The following is a 20,124-nucleotide window of genomic DNA, read 5'->3' as shown; positions in this document are numbered from 1 at the left end:
GGCGATATGAAATTGGAAACAGTAAGCCATTAAGATGTGATGAAATTGTAGTAAGTACACAAACGGAGAAATTAAAGGAAAGGTACTTAAGTTTTGGAAAACAATATAAAGTCATCACAAAATCTTTTCAATATTTGACGCAGTCAAATAGAAACTCGAAGAAAATGTATTCAAAACTTCTAGGTATTTAAAATTTACATCAAATGCAAGGTAATAAACTATCTTACAACATAATTTACAGATGTATAATATCCTTTTTCTTAACAAAGAACTATTGACCAAACATAATTTTACAGATCACAACATTATAACCGTTTGCCTTTCATTTTTCACACATTTTTTCATCTTCATCATTCTGCTCTTCTTTTTCTTCTTTCTGCTCCAAACTTTCACCATTCTGTTCATTTTCATTAACAGTTTCGTTTACACTATCAACTTCATTATTATTATCATTTTCATAGTCCATTGCATCAAAATCAGGAACGAATCTTGCTAACAGTTCTTGTTTCTTACGTTCTAATATGGCTTCTTCCACTTCCTTCTGGGTAGGTACAGGTACGTGAGCTTTAAATGATGCCAGAGTCTTGGCTGTAATTTCAGTGTCAGAATCTTCCGATTCCTGAAACGACAGCAAACGTGATAAAAAATGAAAAGAATCCCAATTTTAATAAAAAAAAAAAAGTATTAGATGATGCCGATTTATTTGTTTTAAAAATTTATTTAGCATCTAAAAGAAATAGAGAAAAATCTCGATTCTTTTCAGCTAAGATTTCATCAATTTTGGCGGGAACTACTTAACTCTTGTGAATTTTCCTCCTTAATGGGGCAATGAAAAGGAAGCAGGGACTTTTTTAAGCTTGAGTTTCAATTCTTCGATGCCTGCTTACCAATTTTGTGCTATCTAGGGCGGACCATCTTAAGTCTCTAGGCAAGGTCTACATACTCGGAGCACGTAGCATGGTGGATGTTCCAAGGAATCCTCCAAAAACGGCTCTTGAATCATTAGGCTGAAGAGGTACTAGCTTAAAACCAACCAATGCCAATGAGGCACTAAAGACAAACGGCACTCTCCCTTAGGACCCACTAGTCCCTAGTCTCAGGTCTTGTCCGGGAGCAGACTGAGGTCCCATGCCGATTTAATCTGGCCATTTGTCTTTTTAAAGGCCACACAGGCTCAGAAAAACCCTCTGAAGGGCCCTGCTATGGGTTCTTTCATTCCCTGAGCGGAGAGGAACTATCTCTAAATATTATGACTGCGTTGCAATCGCTAGTTTGAGATGTGAGAACTCCAGCTTTTTTTCGGTTAATTTATGAGAGTACGCCCATCGGAATGGCATATTAGGGTTTAACAGACAAAAGAATTGAGGACTCCTGAGGCAGCATTAGAGTGACGTACTAAATAAGAAAATTCGGTTTGGCAAAAGGAGAGAGACTTCAGATAATAGTTTGGTACATTTAAAGCTTGATTTAATTATGAGAAAAAGGAATCTGTGAGCACTATTATCTTCAAGAATTGAAAGCAAAAGTAGTAACTAGACCGACAAACAGAGGCATCAACTCAGAGATCGTCTTCTAAGAAGTCTAATTTACTGTAATGTTTAGTGCTGAATTTTGTGTGACAAGCGATCGCTTCCCTGAGGTCGCAAAAGCTTAGAGAAGGCTCCGGGCCACATAAGGCTGAGGTTCCAGTCGCTACTTTTTAATATGTAAAAGACATCATTAATTAAATATACCTCCCCTCCTGAAACTCTATAAATATCTTCTTCCTCTTCAGGTTCTTCCTCTACTTCTTCTATTTGTTCGCTGTTTAAACTCTTTTCTTTTTTGATAGTCCAATGTGCAACTGCCTTGGCAACAGCTGCGAAATTTGTTAATACAGCAAACCATTAATATATATTCATTGCAATATAATATGCATCCGCCTTGAGGACAACGAATTACCTAATTTTTCCTGTTCCTCTTCCAAAGGAATAAGAAGTCCATCTTCGTCGTCCATGTAGCCATAGTACGATGCATCTACTTCTCGCATCATTTCTCCTCTGGTCTTATGGGGAGGTGGTGGCGGAGCTTGTTCAAATAGTTCTCGTACTCCTGCACATACCATCAATAAAATCTTAAACGAACAGACTTGAGAAAATGTGTTACTGAGAGTAAAAAATGTCGCCTGTTTGCAAATACCACGGACAAATTTTGGTACTTTTTAAGAAACCTGGAAGATCTAACCCAGTGCAAAACTTACAAAGAAACATTATCCAGTCTGATTTAACTTATACCAATATATTAGGCTTGAAGAGCGGCGCAAATTAAACATGATAATGAAGTCATGCTCTAATTTGAACCTGTCGACTACCTCTTCAATTAACGGAAATAATAGGAGTAACACAGCTGTAGAGCTGTAGTCCATTTATGTAAAAAACATTTTTTGTTGCCACTATGAAAATTAAGATTCGTTATTGAACTATTTAACCTGGTAATTGTCTAGCAGCACCAAAGTATTTGTACCCTCTGTTTCCGGGAACTTCCTTCCCATCATGATCCAACATCTTTGGTCCAGACTTGGAATGATCAGGACCACCGAGTTCTTTAATCTGAACCTCCCAATGACTTTTCTCCCGTAACAACTTGTTTATCTCATCGTTCAAATCACGTATACGGAATTCTCCTAACCCAGCTAAAAACAGATACAAAATCATAATATAATGAAAATGTAATTTTAAAAAAAAATTAAATCAAAATTCAATTACCGTTCTGTATTTGAGACACCTTCCGAGCGATCTCCCTTATTATCTGTAATCGCCACTTTTCTGCTTGAGGTAAATCTGTACATTCAGATGCCAAGAACGGTCTTCTTTGTTTCTGAGTATCGCCTTCGCCCAACTGAGCCGCCCGCCACCGAGCAAGAGTGGTCCTAATAGCAAATCGGAACTCAAAAGAAATTCCCGAAATGTTTAAAAAACACACTTTTTACATGCAGGGTACACAATATTTTTAATAGATACGAGTCACCCTACATGCTGCCTGAGCACGGTAACCTCAAGGTTCAAAGCATAAATGAATTTAAAAAATAAATATGAATAGTGGATAGTAAATAATAAAAAAAGGTTTCTAGTAAAAGCTAAATACGTTAAGGACATAATAAGCATTAGTGAATATATTTAAATAAAGTGATTGTAAAAAGAAATTTATATGTGACCAATTTAAACATTAATGGAAAACCATTTTCTACAAAGACCTAATGAATCAACCTCTGTATGGGAAAGAATAGACTCCACTTCATCTCCTGCTAGTATGCGGAGCTGTTATTCAGGGAAGACTCAATTTGTCCAGCTAACAGTTGTTGTTGGAGGAGCGAAGTCTTCCTAGAACACTACTAGACTTTATGCTTTTTCAGAGATCATAATTTAAGAGTACAAAAAGCGAGCTGAACAAGCTGACTCTACAAGAGAAAATTGTAGGTCTTAGTGCACTATTTTAAAAACATAATCTTGGAATGGATGCAAGTTATCAGAATAAACAAAAACAAAGAATGCTAGCATTTACAAGTTCGCAATCATGCAGATATGCAATCTGGTTGAAATAAAAAATTTAGCTCGACCTCTCGAAGAAACAAGGTCAATTCATACTCAAAATGTTTCTTAAGAAATTAGGTACTTACATGGCCTTCTCCGCGTTTCTCGCCTAAAACAAAAGAAAACATTAAAATAAATTAAAAAACTTATGAAAAAATTATTGATAAAAAGGTGCGTTTAATTTTAATATTTACCATTCTTATTGAAATTCAGTTTACCCAATTTACTCTTATGTCACATTTTTACGTTAAATTCTGAGCATTTTGAATAAACGTCGTGTGCTAGTACTTTCAGGTTCGCAATCTGCATCACGCTTCTACCGTTCTTCAGTGTAGAAAAATTAGGAAGGTTGTCAAATCAGGTTACATTTGCCGTATATTCTGTGACAAAAAAAAAAAAATGAAAACTCACTTTATTATGCATTTTCAAAATAACTTATTAATAATAACTGATGAAAATAATTTTGTTAATTTTTTAAAAGCATTTAGAGTTACTGCCAGGAAAATTAGATTTTCATGTATTGATAACATGTTATGTTTATTGAAATTGGCAAAGGTTGACAGCCTTTCGAATAGGAGGGGTGCTTTACTATTGCCGGCATTATTTAACATTTATCTGCAAATTTTTAAGCTAGGACAGTTAGTTGAACATATTTAATTTAAAATTTTGCTCAAGATAGAGGTTTTCCCTGAATTTTCTGAGCACTGGAAGGCTAAGACATCTACTTAAATTTACTTCATAACCATTATTCTTTATACCACCTTTGGTTAAGGGAAGACATGTTGGTGTAGAGAGAGCCGGTATACAACCAATAAGAGGTTAGAATAGACAATGACCGCCAGAATTTGGCCAATAGGAAAACTCCTTTTTAAACTTCTCCCCTCTTAATGTTTTGCTTGGAGACTGTCTTTATTACCGCCATCTTTCAGTGTGAGTGACCGTCCCGGCGCCAAAGGTGAGTTTGTTCATATAAATAGCTGGTTTTTTCCTAGATTTGTGCACTATAGACTTTACCAAATGAATAATTTAAATTAGATTAGCATAAATTCATAATATTTACGCTTAAATTCGTCGTTTAGGTAGTTAAAATGTAAAAAACAATGGTACCCTCTTATGCCCTTCAGGAGACCCTGGTTTTACGATGGTAAATGCAAATAAAACGGTTTTATACAATCAGTTTATGCTCAATCTTTGAAGAATTTGTAGAATAATTTATTTCAAATACTTAAACTTATAATGATAACGGTTCAGGTTATATTGTTTTGATTTTACTAGGCGGGAAGTGCTCCAAGGTCACGGTTGCTAGGGCAACAGAATAATTTTAAACTTATTAGAATTTGGTTAAATGTGTTAGCTAAGGATTTTTAGCACATTATCGATCTTTTTAGTAGCAGATTTTCAAAAAATTTAATTTACTTAATTTTTTTAAGCTAAACCTACTCCTTACCTCTTAACTTATACTGGTACTTATTGATCAGTTTAATTATATACAAAGACAAAAAAAGAATAATTATAATGCCTTGGGTTTTAATGTAGTTGTTCATTTGATATTTGTTTCCAAATTCTATTGCGTATTTGTTAGGTATTGATTTTTGGAGGGAAAAGTACTAAATTTTGCCGGTAGATTGCAGTGTTGCTCTCCTTTTTGCCCCGCCCTTTTACACAAAAGAGGGTGTAACTCTAAACTTGTATTTTTAAATTCAAATTATGCATAATAAGATGACCTTTTACAATAAGTAATTAATTTTTGTACGTTAAATTATTGTAATAATTTATAAATAAAATTGTTTTATTTTCAGTATTTTATTATTATTACAGAGTGGTAACTAATATAATTATAATGGACGTGGATCTCTTCTTTGGCCCGGGTTACGATATGTTGTCTCTGGATGAAATGTTGGAAGGAGACATAAAGTATAGTGTGGAACTTGGGCTGGAACTGAAAGAAAACAGTCTTAGCGGACCTGGAGATCTGTGTTCAGTAGCGGATCGAGGGTCACTGGACTGGGGAGATCTTAATCACTCAACACTCGATCTACTTGGAGTCGACACTACACCAGGAATGATGGTCAATCCTAAGTGGGTTATACCATCTCTAGAAAAAACAACTCAGGTGATTTTCTGTTCTACGAAAATTAATATTTACTCTTAATTAATTTCATATTTTAAAACTTATACTTTCGGTTCTTTGCATAATAGATAAAAGATGAATCAAATGGTATTAAGGAAGAAATTAAATCAGAGTGTGAGGATAATGCAGTCATCGATGATGAAACAGACGAAGGAAATTTCGGACTATCTTCGGTTGAACAAGAGGATGATGAGGATGAAGAAGAGGAGGAAGAGGATCAGGAAGCAGAAGATAGTGAAGAGGAAGAAGTAGTCAGCAAGTTAGATGGAACCACTCTTTGGAATCGAGTGAGTTTTAAATTACTTTAAATACTCCCGTTATTAAAAGATTATTTTTATGTTTATTGTTTATTCTGCCTTTATGTTTTAATTGTTGCCTGACTCCATCCTTTTATTTCTGTTGCAATGTTTTTCACTTTCCTGAACAGCATATTTGCAAACAACTGCAATTCGGAAATGTTTTGGACTCGTACGTGCAAATTCTAATAATTTAAATAATAAAATTAAGTTATTTATTGATAGAACTAATGAGTCTTTCTTTATTGCCAGATGAGACCGCGGATTACACATCCGTAGATGATCTCGATTCTCTAGGGCAATTATAGGCAGAGCTGAGTTCTAGAAAAGTCGCGAAATAATCAGCTTATAAACGCACTTTTCTTTTCTCTTTTATTCATTCTGAAGAAGACTCTCCTGCTGGAAGGGCGGAAAGCCTGTTTTAGGCTCTCCATGATACCAATAACGCCTCCGATGACTCCCTTAAGCAAAGGGAATCAGACTGCCTAGAGAAGTCATTGTATAAAAGAGCGTATGCACCCTCCCCGAATGTGCAAAAGATGGCACATTCCATATTAAAAGTTGGTGGAAGATTTGCAACCCTCCAACCCTGTTATCTACTCATCATTTCTATGTTATCCCTAGTAAGAATGGGGAGTGAAACACTTTGGTACCGAAACATTCTCTCTTCCAAAGTGGAGGATTTATCTCCTTTCACCTCTATAAAACTATATACTATTTCAAGTAATGTAATGTTCCATCAGTTTCAGAATTTGAACTGACTCGTAAGTTCGACTATTTCGAATTTTTCTGTGACTATTTATCGATGTTTAGAGATATATTCAGAAATAAGATTTGCGGAGAGCAATTTAGCTTCCCGTACAGCTTGTCACCACCCAATTGCATTAATTTAATTCACAAAAGTTCTTACAAAAACATATTGATATGTTAGGAAAGGCAGTCTTGTGATAACGTGATAAAAAGCTTTTTCAAGTTTTTCAAAACTCCAACCGGATGCCAGATGAAATCAATGATATTGCCCAGAATTTGGTATCCAAAAGTTAGTTTAATGTCTAAAGAAGGCATGTAATTATTTAATCATGCCCATTTAGAATATTGTATACTTCGGTAATAATATTACGTTTAAAAATTTATGTACACTTTTTTACTTAGTTTTTAAAGTTTAAAAAGGCGTTTAAGAGTTAACTGCACACAAATTTCTGATTGCTTAACAAATGTTATTACTTAAATTAAGAAACTGCGTGAGTTAAGTAACAACATAATTAAGTTATTGTTTGGCTGTCTTTTCCAATTAAAAATCAGGTTCTTTGTCACGTGTCCGAAAACCTGTTAGCACCCAATCCGCATTCTTATTTCACCAATACGAGCTTTGTGGTCGTCCTTTGTTTACAGATGTTGAATAGGCCTATCCAACCAATTAAATCACAGAGAGTAGGTGTGATAAATACGCAGAAAGCTGAACCGATTCTACCAAGGAACACTATGAAGAAAGAAGGGATTAGCCTGTTGCGAGTAAATTCCAAAGTCAGTATATCCAACAAGTCCGGAAAAGTGTGTATATCCACTTTGATGATTTCCTCTTTCAATTTACCTCTTTAACAACTTTGTGTTTTATTGTTAACACAGATGTTGTGAAGAGCCAACGATTGAAATTCATCTTCTAGTGGTTAAAACCTTTTTCATTTAATTTTCTGCATTAATTATTTTTAATGAAGTAAATGCAATTGTACAACGAAATAAGCAATTGTAATGGATAAAAATTATTGTGTGTGTTTTTTGATGGTATGGGCCGCACAAACAATAATTAATATTTATTTAAAAATTTCTTAATAGCAAATAGCCTTTAAATAACTTCGTATTTACTGGGTAATGCTACTACAGTAATACTACTCCTTTCTGTCCTTTTCATATCGTACAAAATATCCCGTGTTTGTTAGAAATCATCCTCTTCATTACAATCTGTGTGCATAGAAAAGAAAATTTAATTTTTCTGTTATTACTGATGATGTTTTGTTAATATACATTTATATATTTATTTTCTGTCATTAACTTATTCCATTTGGGTTTTCTTATTTTCTTCTAATAATGTTTAAAAATATTTTAATCATCTAAAGACATTTTTAGAAAACCTTAAATTAGAAAACTTGCACCCTAACAATTCCAAATCAATATTAATTTGTTTAGTAGCTACAGTTTTGTGGCGAATCTTTTTAAATGCTTCTTTATGCCACTTAAACTGGGCACAGTTATTGAGGACCTCACTTACTTCACGTTTTGTGTTTTATTTAAGATAAAAAGTTCATATAGAAAAATAGAGCTTATACAGCACGGTTTACAAGTAAATAATTCTCAGTTTTTTTGTTTTTTTTTTGTAACCTTATACGAAAACTATTTCCAATTTCTGCACAGATACTGAAGTCGGCCGAACAGCAGTTACAAAGTAATTCATTGAAAAGAACTCAGCAACATATGATAGTTCACTCACGACAACAGTCTGGTAGTGTTATAAGGGTGAAACCTTTGGAAACTATGAAAGTGACATCCAGAATAGTTAAATCTCCAATTATAACTTCTGACAATGTTAAGAAACAAATTTTAGTCACAAATGGTACTGGCCAGTCACCAAATAATGGTAGAATTATTCAGGTAGTTGCATTAACACATTTTTTAAAATTTATTTATTTGTATTTAATAAAACGAACATTTAGCAAAAGTGATATTTTTAAGATAAATAATCCCATAAAATCAAGAAATTTGCAATTATTATTATTACATCTGTGAACATTAGCTCTGTGAGTCTTTTTCTCAGTGCACTGTGGCATTCAGAGAGTGTTCTCTCATTGCAGACAACACCTTACCGTTACAGTGAGCTGAAAGAAGCGCCTAACAGCTGATCGAATCCGGGATTTTCGCGTGGGAATCCAATGGACTTAGCCACTGAGCTAATCCTAATCCATTCCCATCATAATATTTTTTCAGTCCTGGCTTGAAGTCCAAATATCTAATTTGGACTCGAGGACTATAGTGAAACACACTTTACTAATAACGTTTTCTAACATATAAAAAATAGCGAAACTGAGGTCTCGAGCTGCCGAAAATTTCTTGCGTCAAAAAATCATAAAAAGTAGTTTGTAGCCTTCGTCTTAAATAGTTGACATTGCATTTAGTAAAGCGTCAACTATGTTCTGCAAATAAATAGACAATATTACTATTTTTCAGACTATCAAGACAAAAGCTCCGATTAGCAATACTAGTAACAATGCTAATAATTCACGTAGTGTACTTGTCAAGAGGTTCCTAAACATAGAATCGTACCCTAAGCCGGCCTACTCATACTCCTGCCTTATTGCCATGGCGCTTAAAAATTCAGTTACTGGAAGTCTTCCAGTATCTGAGATATACAACTTTATGTGGTATGTATTATTTTCGGATTGTATGATTTGATTCATTTCTTATTACTTTTAGGAAAATAGTACTATTTCAATAATAATATTGTTGTGGTTACTATTACAGTGAGCACTTCCCTTATTTCAAGTCTGCTCCTTCTGGTTGGAAAAACTCTGTACGGCACAATTTATCACTTAATAAATGTTTTGAAAAAATTGAAAAAGGTGGGCCAACAGGCTCAGGTTGTAGAAAAGGATGTCTTTGGGCCATGAATCCAGATAAAATATCAAAAATGGATGATGAAGTAGCCAAATGGTCCAAAAAAGATCCCAATGCAATTAGGAGAGCTATGAAATATCCAGGTTTGTGGAACTGTCTCTAATATATGTTACTTATATTATATATTTACATATATTGTATATTATATAGTTATTTGAAATTATTAAAACAAAAGGTGTAATAGAAGGTTATTATTGTTTTATAGAGGATTTGGAAAAACTGGAACGAGGAGACATGAAGATCGGGTTTTCGCGGACGATTACGATAGAGGATGAATGTGAGGATGAAGATGAGAGATCGGAAGTAGAAGATGAATCTGGTCGTGAGTCGTGCGAAGAAGAAGAGGAGGAGGAAGAGGATGAAGAAGATGAAGACGAGAATGACAGGCAGATAGAAAGTTGTGGTGGGGAAGAACTGGATAGTGAAGATGAAGGCGAAGTACCTCCATCTTTGAGGCCGTTCGACCAAAACAATCGATTGGATTTTCCGCATAGTAGACATTCTTCTGTACTTTCTTCTTCGAGATTACCTTTAGATGTAAGTGACTTTTTACTTCTATAAATACATTAAGAGGGGGGGGACTTTCTTCAGGCCTTCAGATCTTGGCATTTTTAGCTTTATTACAGCATGAATATACAAACAACACTGACATGATATATTTAAGGCCTGCAGCGAGTGTAAATCCGTACAAATGGTTTGTTTAAGCATACCCACTGGTAAACTCCAAGACTTCGTGCACTAATATTAGTGACTACACTGCTAAGTCAGCAAGTTTAGGATGTGACCGAAGTTTTGTCCACTTCTCTACCTAAAACTGTCGACTTATTTTTGGAGGTGGGTGAAATTCGAAACCAGTGAGAAATAACAAAAACATAAGTTCTAATTCTGGTCATTTTAAGTCAGTAACGTATTAAATATTGAATTATAATTCAATATAATTAAATTTTATTTATATGGAGGGAGTAAAGAAGTTAGTTCTATGGGTATTAAGAATAACCTATGATAAACTAACATATGCGCTATTCTCGTAATCAGAATCTATAGGCTAAGCATGTTTTCTTTTATTAATCATTTGCTTCCGTCATGACAAATCTAAATCAGAATTTTCATTGGGTAAAGAAACAAGCTGTCATAATTGGCAATGCCTCACTGCGCAAATTACATTAGTCATCTGAAGAATATTAATGAATAATTTATATACTACATTTTTTTTTTATCATAATAGATTATTTCCGTTTTAGCTATCCGATGAAATGTACGAAGAATTGGATTTATTACATCAAGTAGTGTCGTCTGAAGAAGAATCTGAAGTATTTAATGTTAGCCAAGCAAAACGACCAAGACTGCAATGTGTTTTATCGCCAGTTCATAGGCAACCCGTAAGACCGGTCTAGAAAAAGTAACCTTTATTTTGAGGTGAGCCCAAACAAACTTTTTTTGTTTTAATGTATTTGTCCAATTTTGAAAGGGAAAAAAGACCTTGTTCTTACATGTTATTATATATATATATTTATATATAGTACCTTTGTATTATTTTAATGAATTTGTCACAGGTTTAAAATCCTATCCTACGAAAAAATAAACAAATTAAAAAATATATAGTTTAAGAAAGTGAAAAAGCTTGCAAATTCATCATTGAGATAGTTGAAATAATTTAAATTTTTTACAAAACTGGGTACCTATCTTTGTATCTCTTTTACTTATTTTAATCCTTTTACCTATTTTTATTTTCCTATTTATCTTAGTTTCTCCGCTACTTTTCTTTTTACTTACCTTTAAGTAAAAAAACTCTTTCCTACACATTTCCTTCCACTAGTTCTTTAAATATAGTTATCACTTAAGGAAAATCCAATTTTTATAATGTATAGTTATTAAGGTTTTATGAAATATTGTGAGTCCAGTTTGAGGTTGAATTCTTGTACAGTGTGTTTTCGGGTTTAAGAAGTAGTATTAATAAAAAGAGAATAAGGGAAAAAAATAAACAAAGAAAATATAAATATTCATATTCTAGGATTATTTGTGTTATTGTATTACATAACATTTAAAAATTTTACAGTTCAAAAAGTTTGTAAGCGTTCCTTTTTTAAAAATTTTTGAACTGTCACAGTTGAAAAAATGTAGAAGGGAGAATAAAGAGGATTTGTTAAAAATTTCTAAATTATTTCTCTAATAGAATTTTTCAATGTTTTTGGAAAGGATTAATTAGTGTCTAAAAAAATGTATGATGCAATTTTCGGATATAAATTATGCCCACTTTCATCTCTTCTCAAAAACTTGGGTGCTTTTTTTTAAGGTTTTCGTAATCAACGTGGGAGTAATTAATTATTTGGGAGTTCTCTCTGAAACTTATAAAGAAAAAGATTGGAGCAGGATTATTAAATTAAATTGCACTTTTACTTTAATCTGTCCCTTAATTTTCTTTTCAGAAAAAGGCTGCAATTTTTTATTTATTTTGAATATTTATTAGAAAGTATAATTAGAAATAGATCATAGTAAAAATTACATAGAGATTTTGATTCCGCTCCTTCTCCCTTCCAAAAAAGAGAGCTTGGAACTATTTCAATCTTTACAGTTACCTAGTACAATCAGGCTTATGTAAATTATTAATTGCATAATGATTCTGTATGTACATAGATTACTTGTAAATTTTTGAAATTAAAACTTACACTTTTCATTCATTATTACCTTACTAAAATGGAGTGAGTAATCCTATGAGTGGGACCTAAACCTCATCTAAATGAGTGTCACTCTTCTATATTTGGCGACTTCTTACTTCTACCGTATTAAGATCTCTTTTCGCATCGTCTAATCTCTTCTGCATTGATTTTTACATCTAGTACTTTTCCCCCGGAGCCAATGCAATGTTTTTCTTAGATGCTGGGACATCTGCTCGATATGACCGATATATCTTAATTCAGGTTGTTTATACATTTTATCGTATCCTCTTATTGTTTCTTGAGTGCTATAGTTATTTCGGTATTTCGGATGCTCCATTTATCGTTAACAATTTTCACTTTTCAATAATTGAAATTTACGCTTTTTTTTTTCTCTTGTATTAACTTGTTTTAATTTGAATATGGGGACTCTCGTATATTTACTAGCCAACATTTTAATGTTTTAATTATTGATGACATGACTGAATTCTTTAAAAGTCATCATTACAAGTTTTATTTAATAATAATAATAATGAAATTTTTATTTAAAAGAAATAGCCTGAAAACATTGAAGTTAGAGAAGTAGAGACAAGAAAGGGACAGAAATATAAAACAATTCCTTCAAAAGATGAATTCTTAATGGAACTTTTTTTTGTAGATTATATCGATTTATTAAATTTTAAATTTTTCTTAACAACATAATTCTAATTTAGTCTTAACATTTTTTCCTTTAAAATCAGGGTAATATTGATTTCAATAATGGAATTTTCTTTTGCAAATGTGTGAAATCTTTATTAGTTGGAATGTAGTCGCCAGTCCGCTGGACGTAATATGCCTTTGTAGGATATTAACGTGAATGGAAATTATTATTTTCCCGTTAATATAGTTCTGAGCAAGAAGTTTTAGCATGTATCTAAAATTTGAAAACCGACATAAAACTGTTACATAACCATTGTTAATACTTTTAGTACTAACCCTTGCACAGAATTTACAATAAAATGCTCCTCGCTTATAGGGTTTATTAAGGAATTTTTTAATCGCATCCGGCGTTTTAAGAACATTTTCATTTTGCCAAATCAGGTGCTTTTACTAATAACGATGCATTGTCTTGATGTAAAAAATTTGATATCTCTCAAAGTTCTAGCCTTTTTCATGTGATTTCCTCGCAAACTATTCAACTTCAGAAGCTTTATCTGAAATCTCCTGAGCTTATTCTGGTGTGCTAGTTTCTAACGTTTTCCAGTTCGCTTTTCCCTCCGTAAGCATCATGCTATCTGCTTAGTGTAGTTAAGTAAACGCTTCTTGAATTATTTCACAAGTTTGAATCTTGCTTTAACGTTTTAAGCAACATTTACATCTATGACGTCATTTTAATTTTACTTAAACGTTCTTACAGTTCTCTACGAATAGATGTAAAGTGGTCATAATTATTCTTTAGCTACCATCTCTGCAGCTTTATTCTGGGGAGTTTTGAATCATTTTGTAAGTTTTCTTATAATTTTTGATACCGAGAAAGATTAAATACATAATCGAAAAGTATAAAAGGGATACCAAGTCTTGACCCAACAAACCCCATAAACGAAGAGTATTTTTCACAGTGTGGTTGAAAAATTAATAACATGAGCCCTAGTTGTACAAAATAATAGTATGAGAAAGTCGTTAATAGCAAACTTGAGGTGGATTCGATAGAGGATGAATGCCAAATCGTTATATGCAATATAACTTTTATAAAAGTAATATTGCCCAAGCATTTTAAAAATCATTCAACTTATTTACAAAAACATCCTGCTTCATAACTCCACTTTTACCCTTAATAATATTCGTTAAAATTATTTTGTAAATCTATAGTTTTGTTAATTAATGTTTTATTAATTATTTTACGCTTCTGTGCAAATTTCACGCCATATTTTCATCTTACGTGAGTCCAGGTGTGTATATGTAGTCAGCTTCAAATTTTGAGTATATACTGTATACGCATGCTCATTCAGATGAAAATTTATCCTGAAGATGTTTGAATGGATTAACAGTCATTTTTTAAATTCTTACTTATAATGTAAGAATATAAATTAATTTGTATCCATGTCTCTTAATATCTCACATTACGTCCAGTGTAGCCTTCATATCTTTTTGTAAGTTCTACTATATCCACAGTTCAAAGTTACCGTCACACTTCAGCTGCTGGCTTGGCATACAACGTCAGATGGGTTGTCTGACGTGACTTTGAAGTCTGGAAATTGATTAAAATATCATTTTGACCCACAGAAAAAAGTGAAGAAAAACTAATATTGGTCATGAACCTTATAAATTGTTAGGTACTAGATGATGGGGTTTTCTATAACTTGTCGTTCCGCTACAAAATTTCCCAGTAAATTGTTGTCCCAGAAAGAGGCTCCTCTTGACATATTGGTTCATGTCTAATTCTTCGATTGGGATAAAAAGAATACTAGGAAATTTTGAACATTATAGGTAAGTTTTATATATATGCGAAATTATTTATTATATATATATTTCTGGTCCGGTTTACGGTTTTCTCCCTTAAAATTAGCAATATTAAGATTAAAACAATATGTAAGCACTGCCCTGTTTTTTAAGAAGAATGACCCATTTTTTAATCCTTTAAATTTATAAAAAGGGTTTCTCACATTTATGTCACATGCCATTGTACAAACTCCTATAAACATTGAATCCAGCAAAATTTAATTATTTAGAATAAATTTATAAAGAAGGGAAAAAAGAGTAGTTACTACAAAATTTAGAAGATCTTGTAAGAGAATAATTTTTCTTAATTAAGAGTTTCACAACTACAAATATTGAATCAAAGAAATTAATATAAAATAAACAAAATTGTGGACTTGATATTTTGTATATTTTTATACATAACACAAATTTTATTACAGAAAATATCTTCTGAATAATATAATAAACAATAGAATATAAAATCTGTAAATAGAGTTGATTTTTTTAAAAAAAGCTTTTGTATTTCCAGAAACACACCTTAATTTTTTTATTATTAGATTGTCAGATTTTCAAACAGAAATTAATTTAATAAAATAGCTCATAGTTGGTGAAATATTTTAAAATTTAATAAATGTCTAAGATTTTATATGATATATATAATATTATATGTGTGTATATCATATAATATATATGTATATTATAAATAGTTGAGTTATTGCTGAGCGATATATAGAAGTGTAATAATGGAACTGAAATAAATGGCAGATATATTGTTTGCTGCTGAATCCAAGTTTTTATCAATTTTAATTATCTGCACCATTTTTAGTTTCAATTTCATTTATTTTATTTTTATTAAATTGTTTGCTCCCTTATAATAACTACACGTCAAATTAAGTCTAAAATTTTGTTTGATATCCTACACTTCAAACTGGAGCTACTTCTATTTTAATGAATCCTATTTTGTGTTGTCAACTGTGGGCACATTCTCAAAATCCCTTCAGTAGCATTTAGAAGAATTGATATCGTACAAATTTTTTCTTTCTATGTGCAAGCGACTTTTTACCAAGATTGTATTTTTAATTTTGTATGATTAATTTTTTTTTTTTTTTGTGCTGATATCTTGTTTTTAATTACAAAAGCTGGATAGGCATAGTTTTTTATGTAGTGTATTTTGTAAATAAACTTTTTTAAAAATATTTGACTATCATTATTTTTTTATTTACATTTTTTTATCAAGTGTTAATAATATAGGGAAGCAATTACTTACAATGCGACAAGCAGCACTTCTCTCACTAACAGTGGTCCAGATCATACCTGTGCAACCCATGGTACACGTTTCGGAATTGAAACAAAAAGTTTACATCTAAATAGTTTTAAAATAATTCTCTTTTTAAACATTAATTTCCTTTTATTAATAAAAACAATTATTATGATATGCAGTTTTTACTTAAAGCTTCAGCTAGTAGCTATCATTCTTTTGGAAAGATATTTAAAAAGAAGATAGACATTTAGTGTTCATTCTTGGTTTAATACACGTTAAAATACGGTTCGATACCTTTATTTTAATTGACTAAAGTTAGATACGCCTCAGCTTCACTCAACAGTTTAAAAGTAAACTAAGTTAAGCTATCATTCATCTTTTATTTATAGAAATTTACAGATTCCGTTCTAAAATTTTGTTTGATATCCTACACTTCAAACTGGAGCTACTTCTATTTAATGAATCCTATATTGTGTTAACTAACGCAAGTTAAACCTATATTATAACTCTACCAATATTATATATATTTAAATAATTCGAAAAGTCGGGCTCAAAATAGACCGAATTTGCGAGTATATTATGCACATCTTCAAGTTCTCAGAAGTTGGATAGTAATTGACCAGCACATTCGAGCACTACAATCTGGCTAGCACTTTGAGGTGAGGCAATGTAGGTGCCTGTGGTTCGGTTCCAGAGAAACCACATCCATAAACCGTGAGGGATTCCTTGAACGGTTGTTTGCCAACCTTTTAGAAAAACTAATTGTCGATTCTTTGGAAATAAGTATACCTATATAAGGAGAGTGATGAACTTGTAATATCCTGCTTTCGTTACGAATTCGATGGCTCTCATCTGTATGTGGTTGTTTACGTTCCATGAATATAATCCGTGAGGGATTGCAGAGAATGAGCTGCGTTTTTACCTCCACTCTTATTACACGCAGTTCCTGCTGTCTTCGGAACGCTGTGGTACTAGGAATTTAACCACGAGGAGAACTGACTACCGCAAATGTTTCACCCTAACTTGTTAGTACATCTCCTTATAATTGTTTTTTCAATTAAATAAAGAAATAGGGACTAACGTTTAATGGGGAAATCTACAAGATTTGGGTATAATAATTTATAATAGTTGAAAATAAAAAAAAAATCAAAATTATGCTTAAAGAGCTTGATATGAAGAAGAGAAAGCTTCTCTATTTAAATAATTAAGTAGGTATTATAGAATTGCTGCGAGACAACTTTGTGTCTTCTGCAATTTTTAGAAAATAGATTTTCATTTTCAAGTAGAATATCCCATTCAAAAAAATTCCTGGAATAAACTTAATGTGAGGAAGTGATAGAAATATTAATTAGGGAGAATTCGGATAATTTAGGTGTCTACGTGAAAGAGGCGATTTCACTATGTGAAACGAATCCATAAGGGATGAGTTATTAACCCTTCAACTATTCTAGATGAGGGGAACATAAACTCCAGCTTGTGCTCTTTTCAAGATGGCATATGACATCATGTTCGTAGAGAACTTTATAAAATCCTGCTCGAGATGAACATCTCTCGTAAATTATGTCTAATTAAAATGACAAAGCAGATTCGTTTCATTGTTTTATTAAGCCTTTATTATTTTTTGATATGATTATTAATATTATTATTATTATTATAATTTATTATTATTATGATTATTTGATAAGTCGAATCAAGAAAAGGATATGCAGAATTTAAATGCAGATATTCTCAATAATGAAAAATGAGGTAGACTAAAAGTAGGTAGACTGGCTGAATCAACACTAACAGTTTTATTACGATGCAAACTCAACTTTAAATTAAACGTTTCAACGCAATTAAAAACAAAAAGAATTTGTAATAAAAATTCAGTCAGGCTAATGATAAATTTCATTAACTTTTTAATATATTGCGTGTTCATTCCAGTTAAAAATTACTTTTCTTGTGAAAAACCTTTTTCCAGATGTAAACCAGCGGTTGCAGAGGACATTTGCGACTAAAGTTGTTTAAGACCAGTTATTATTTACTTTAACTGGTGATTTCAAAATTAGGTATTCTCATGATTTTGGTGTTTCCTCGAGTAGCCCTTCCATTTAAGCTTACAAAGTTCAACATTATTCAAGAACAGTTTTTTCTCAAATTATCTCAGGCTTTTTTTAAGTTTGGAAGTACGTCCAGAGAAACAGTTTATGTATTAGCCGTCGTTACAGGGTCTCTATTATTGAAATCTTTGAAGCTTTAAATCTAGAAAAATGTATCTACACTGTAACATGAAAATTTTTAATGTGAAAACGACTAATCGCTCAAAAACGTTTGGCAATTATAAGAAAATCTCCTTAACAAAAACTTACAGTTTAAAATGTTAAGTATAAGGGTTGATTAAACGCCAAAAGGTACACAAATCAGCTAGTATCCAACATTTCATTAATACTTCATTAATATTTAAGTAATTCTACTGCATTAATTTTCATTAATAACTTATTTTTTAGAATTTATTAGATGTCACAGACCCTTATGCTGGCCATTTTCGTCTACAAAATATATGTTCAATTAGCACTGAAGATTGACTGTAATATCTAGTTATTTATAATAAACAAACTATTAATTACAGGTTAAAAAGAAAAACGTTAAAAAAAATAATAAAAAAAATATGAGGCTAAAAAATTCAAAACCTTTTTTTAAAAAATGCTTATACCAACATACATCAATGATTTTGTTTATTTTATTTATTTATTTTTATTTTTAAATAAAAATCGTCGGTTTAAGTTTATTCTTCGATTAAAGTAATTGTTATTTTATGAAGTAGTGAAACGTTTATTACAATAGGTAATAATTATCTGGCTTTATTGCAAATAATATAGTTTTCTTCAATTACATACTCAATCTAGGTATTCTTCCCACAATGTTGTATATATGTAACATAAAGTAAATAAGATATGCATATTTTTAGGGCAGCTAATTATTCCAGTATTTTACCGCAAGTAAAATTAGGAGGACTAAATTAAATTACAATAGAGAAATCAATAATTATTGTTGAATAATCTACTTGCTATAACTGTGTTATTTGTGCTCACGAATATTTCGGTAAGACGAATTCAAGACAGTAGCCTACTCTAACTTTGTCTTTTTCTACTTTAACATGCATGTACATATATGTGATTTATCATAATTATAACAAAAAAATATTATAAATGAAGTGGCCAGCATAAGGGTCTGTGACATCTAATAAATTCTAAAAAATAAGTTATTAATGAAAATTAATGCAGTAGAATTACTTAAATATTAATGAAGTATTAATGAAATGTTGGGTACTTGCTGATTTGTGTACCTTTTGGCGTTTAATCAACCTTATACTTAACATTTTAAACAGTAAGTTTTTGTTAAGGAGATTTTTGTACCTTTTGGATAGATTTTCATTTTTGTTTATTTTACAAAGTTACATATCTGCTTTACAGATTTTTTTAAAATTTGGAACAAGCAATTCTATCATTATAACCTGATAAGGTGTTAAGTCGGAACCGTAACTACCACTGGAGAGATCTTTTTAAAGAATGATTATAGTTGCGGTCCCCCAAACCATCCTCAATAACAATTTTTCTGAAAAAGCGTTTTGAATAAAATAGGAAGTTATTTGTACGTAAATAGCAAAATTAAACTGCGATTTCAGTACTTCTTTTTAAGAGGAGTAAGAAAAATAAACTACGAGTGCAGTACTTCTCCCTAAAAGGCAAAGAGGCAAAGATTTTTTAATCGAACGACAATTCATTGATTTAAATCGGTTCACTCATTGATAATTTAAACGATTGCAGTACTTCCTCTTAGTAGGAGCAAGAGAATCAGCAACGTAGAGGAGCTTTAATCACTTATTCGAGCTGAATTTTATCAAAATTGGACTAAGCGTTATAGAAATATTGGTAATAATAGTTTTAGAAAGGGCCTTATTTGGATGGGGTGCACCCCCTCCTTATGAGGCACGGCGTCGAGTTTTAAAGTGCAAATCTGTACAAAATTTCGATTCGAATGACACTTCATTCATGAAAATCGGTTCACGTATCGATAATTTGAAACGATTGCTATACTTCCCCTTAACAAA

General features: G+C 31.7%; 2 protein-coding genes across 6 annotated transcripts; one reads left to right on the top strand and one right to left on the bottom strand.

Moving 5' to 3' along the window:
- Positions 1-122: 122 nt before the first annotated feature.
- LOC141450341 (pre-mRNA-splicing factor ISY1 homolog) lies at positions 123-4,310 on the bottom strand. The gene is made up of 7 exons (XM_074120682.1): positions 3,764-4,310; positions 3,656-3,678; positions 2,745-2,908; positions 2,468-2,671; positions 1,942-2,091; positions 1,734-1,858; positions 123-619 (listed from the first exon to the last, which is right to left on the bottom strand). The coding sequence occupies exons 1-7, from the start codon at positions 3,764-3,766 to the stop codon at positions 323-325; spliced, it is 966 nt and encodes a 321-aa protein (XP_073976783.1). The 5' UTR covers positions 3,767-4,310; the 3' UTR covers positions 123-322.
- A 59-nt stretch (positions 4,311-4,369) lies between these two features.
- LOC141450337 (uncharacterized) lies at positions 4,370-15,969 on the top strand. Of its 5 annotated transcripts, none has more exons than XM_074120671.1 (9): positions 4,370-4,524; positions 5,388-5,682; positions 5,769-5,987; positions 7,389-7,520; positions 8,406-8,642; positions 9,216-9,409; positions 9,510-9,745; positions 9,868-10,199; positions 10,904-15,969. In XM_074120671.1, the coding sequence occupies exons 2-9, from the start codon at positions 5,410-5,412 to the stop codon at positions 11,054-11,056; spliced, it is 1,776 nt and encodes a 591-aa protein (XP_073976772.1). In that variant the 5' UTR covers positions 4,370-4,524; positions 5,388-5,409; the 3' UTR covers positions 11,057-15,969. The 5 variants fall into 5 exon arrangements, with proteins under 5 accessions (XP_073976772.1, XP_073976775.1, XP_073976773.1 ...); XM_074120672.1 differs by having other exon boundaries at positions 4,394-4,524; positions 5,369-5,682; XM_074120670.1 differs by lacking the exon at positions 4,370-4,524 and adding an exon at positions 5,274-5,305.
- The last annotated feature ends 4,155 nt before the right edge of the window (positions 15,970-20,124 follow it).

Source organism: Rhodnius prolixus, unplaced genomic scaffold (assembly GCF_049639745.1).
Source record: "Rhodnius prolixus isolate KJV_2025 unplaced genomic scaffold, Rpr scaffold_2, whole genome shotgun sequence".
NCBI lineage: Eukaryota > Metazoa > Arthropoda > Insecta > Hemiptera > Reduviidae > Rhodnius > Rhodnius prolixus.
The sequence above is the reverse complement of the archived record's forward strand: the minus strand, read 5'-3'. Positions and strand labels throughout refer to the sequence as shown.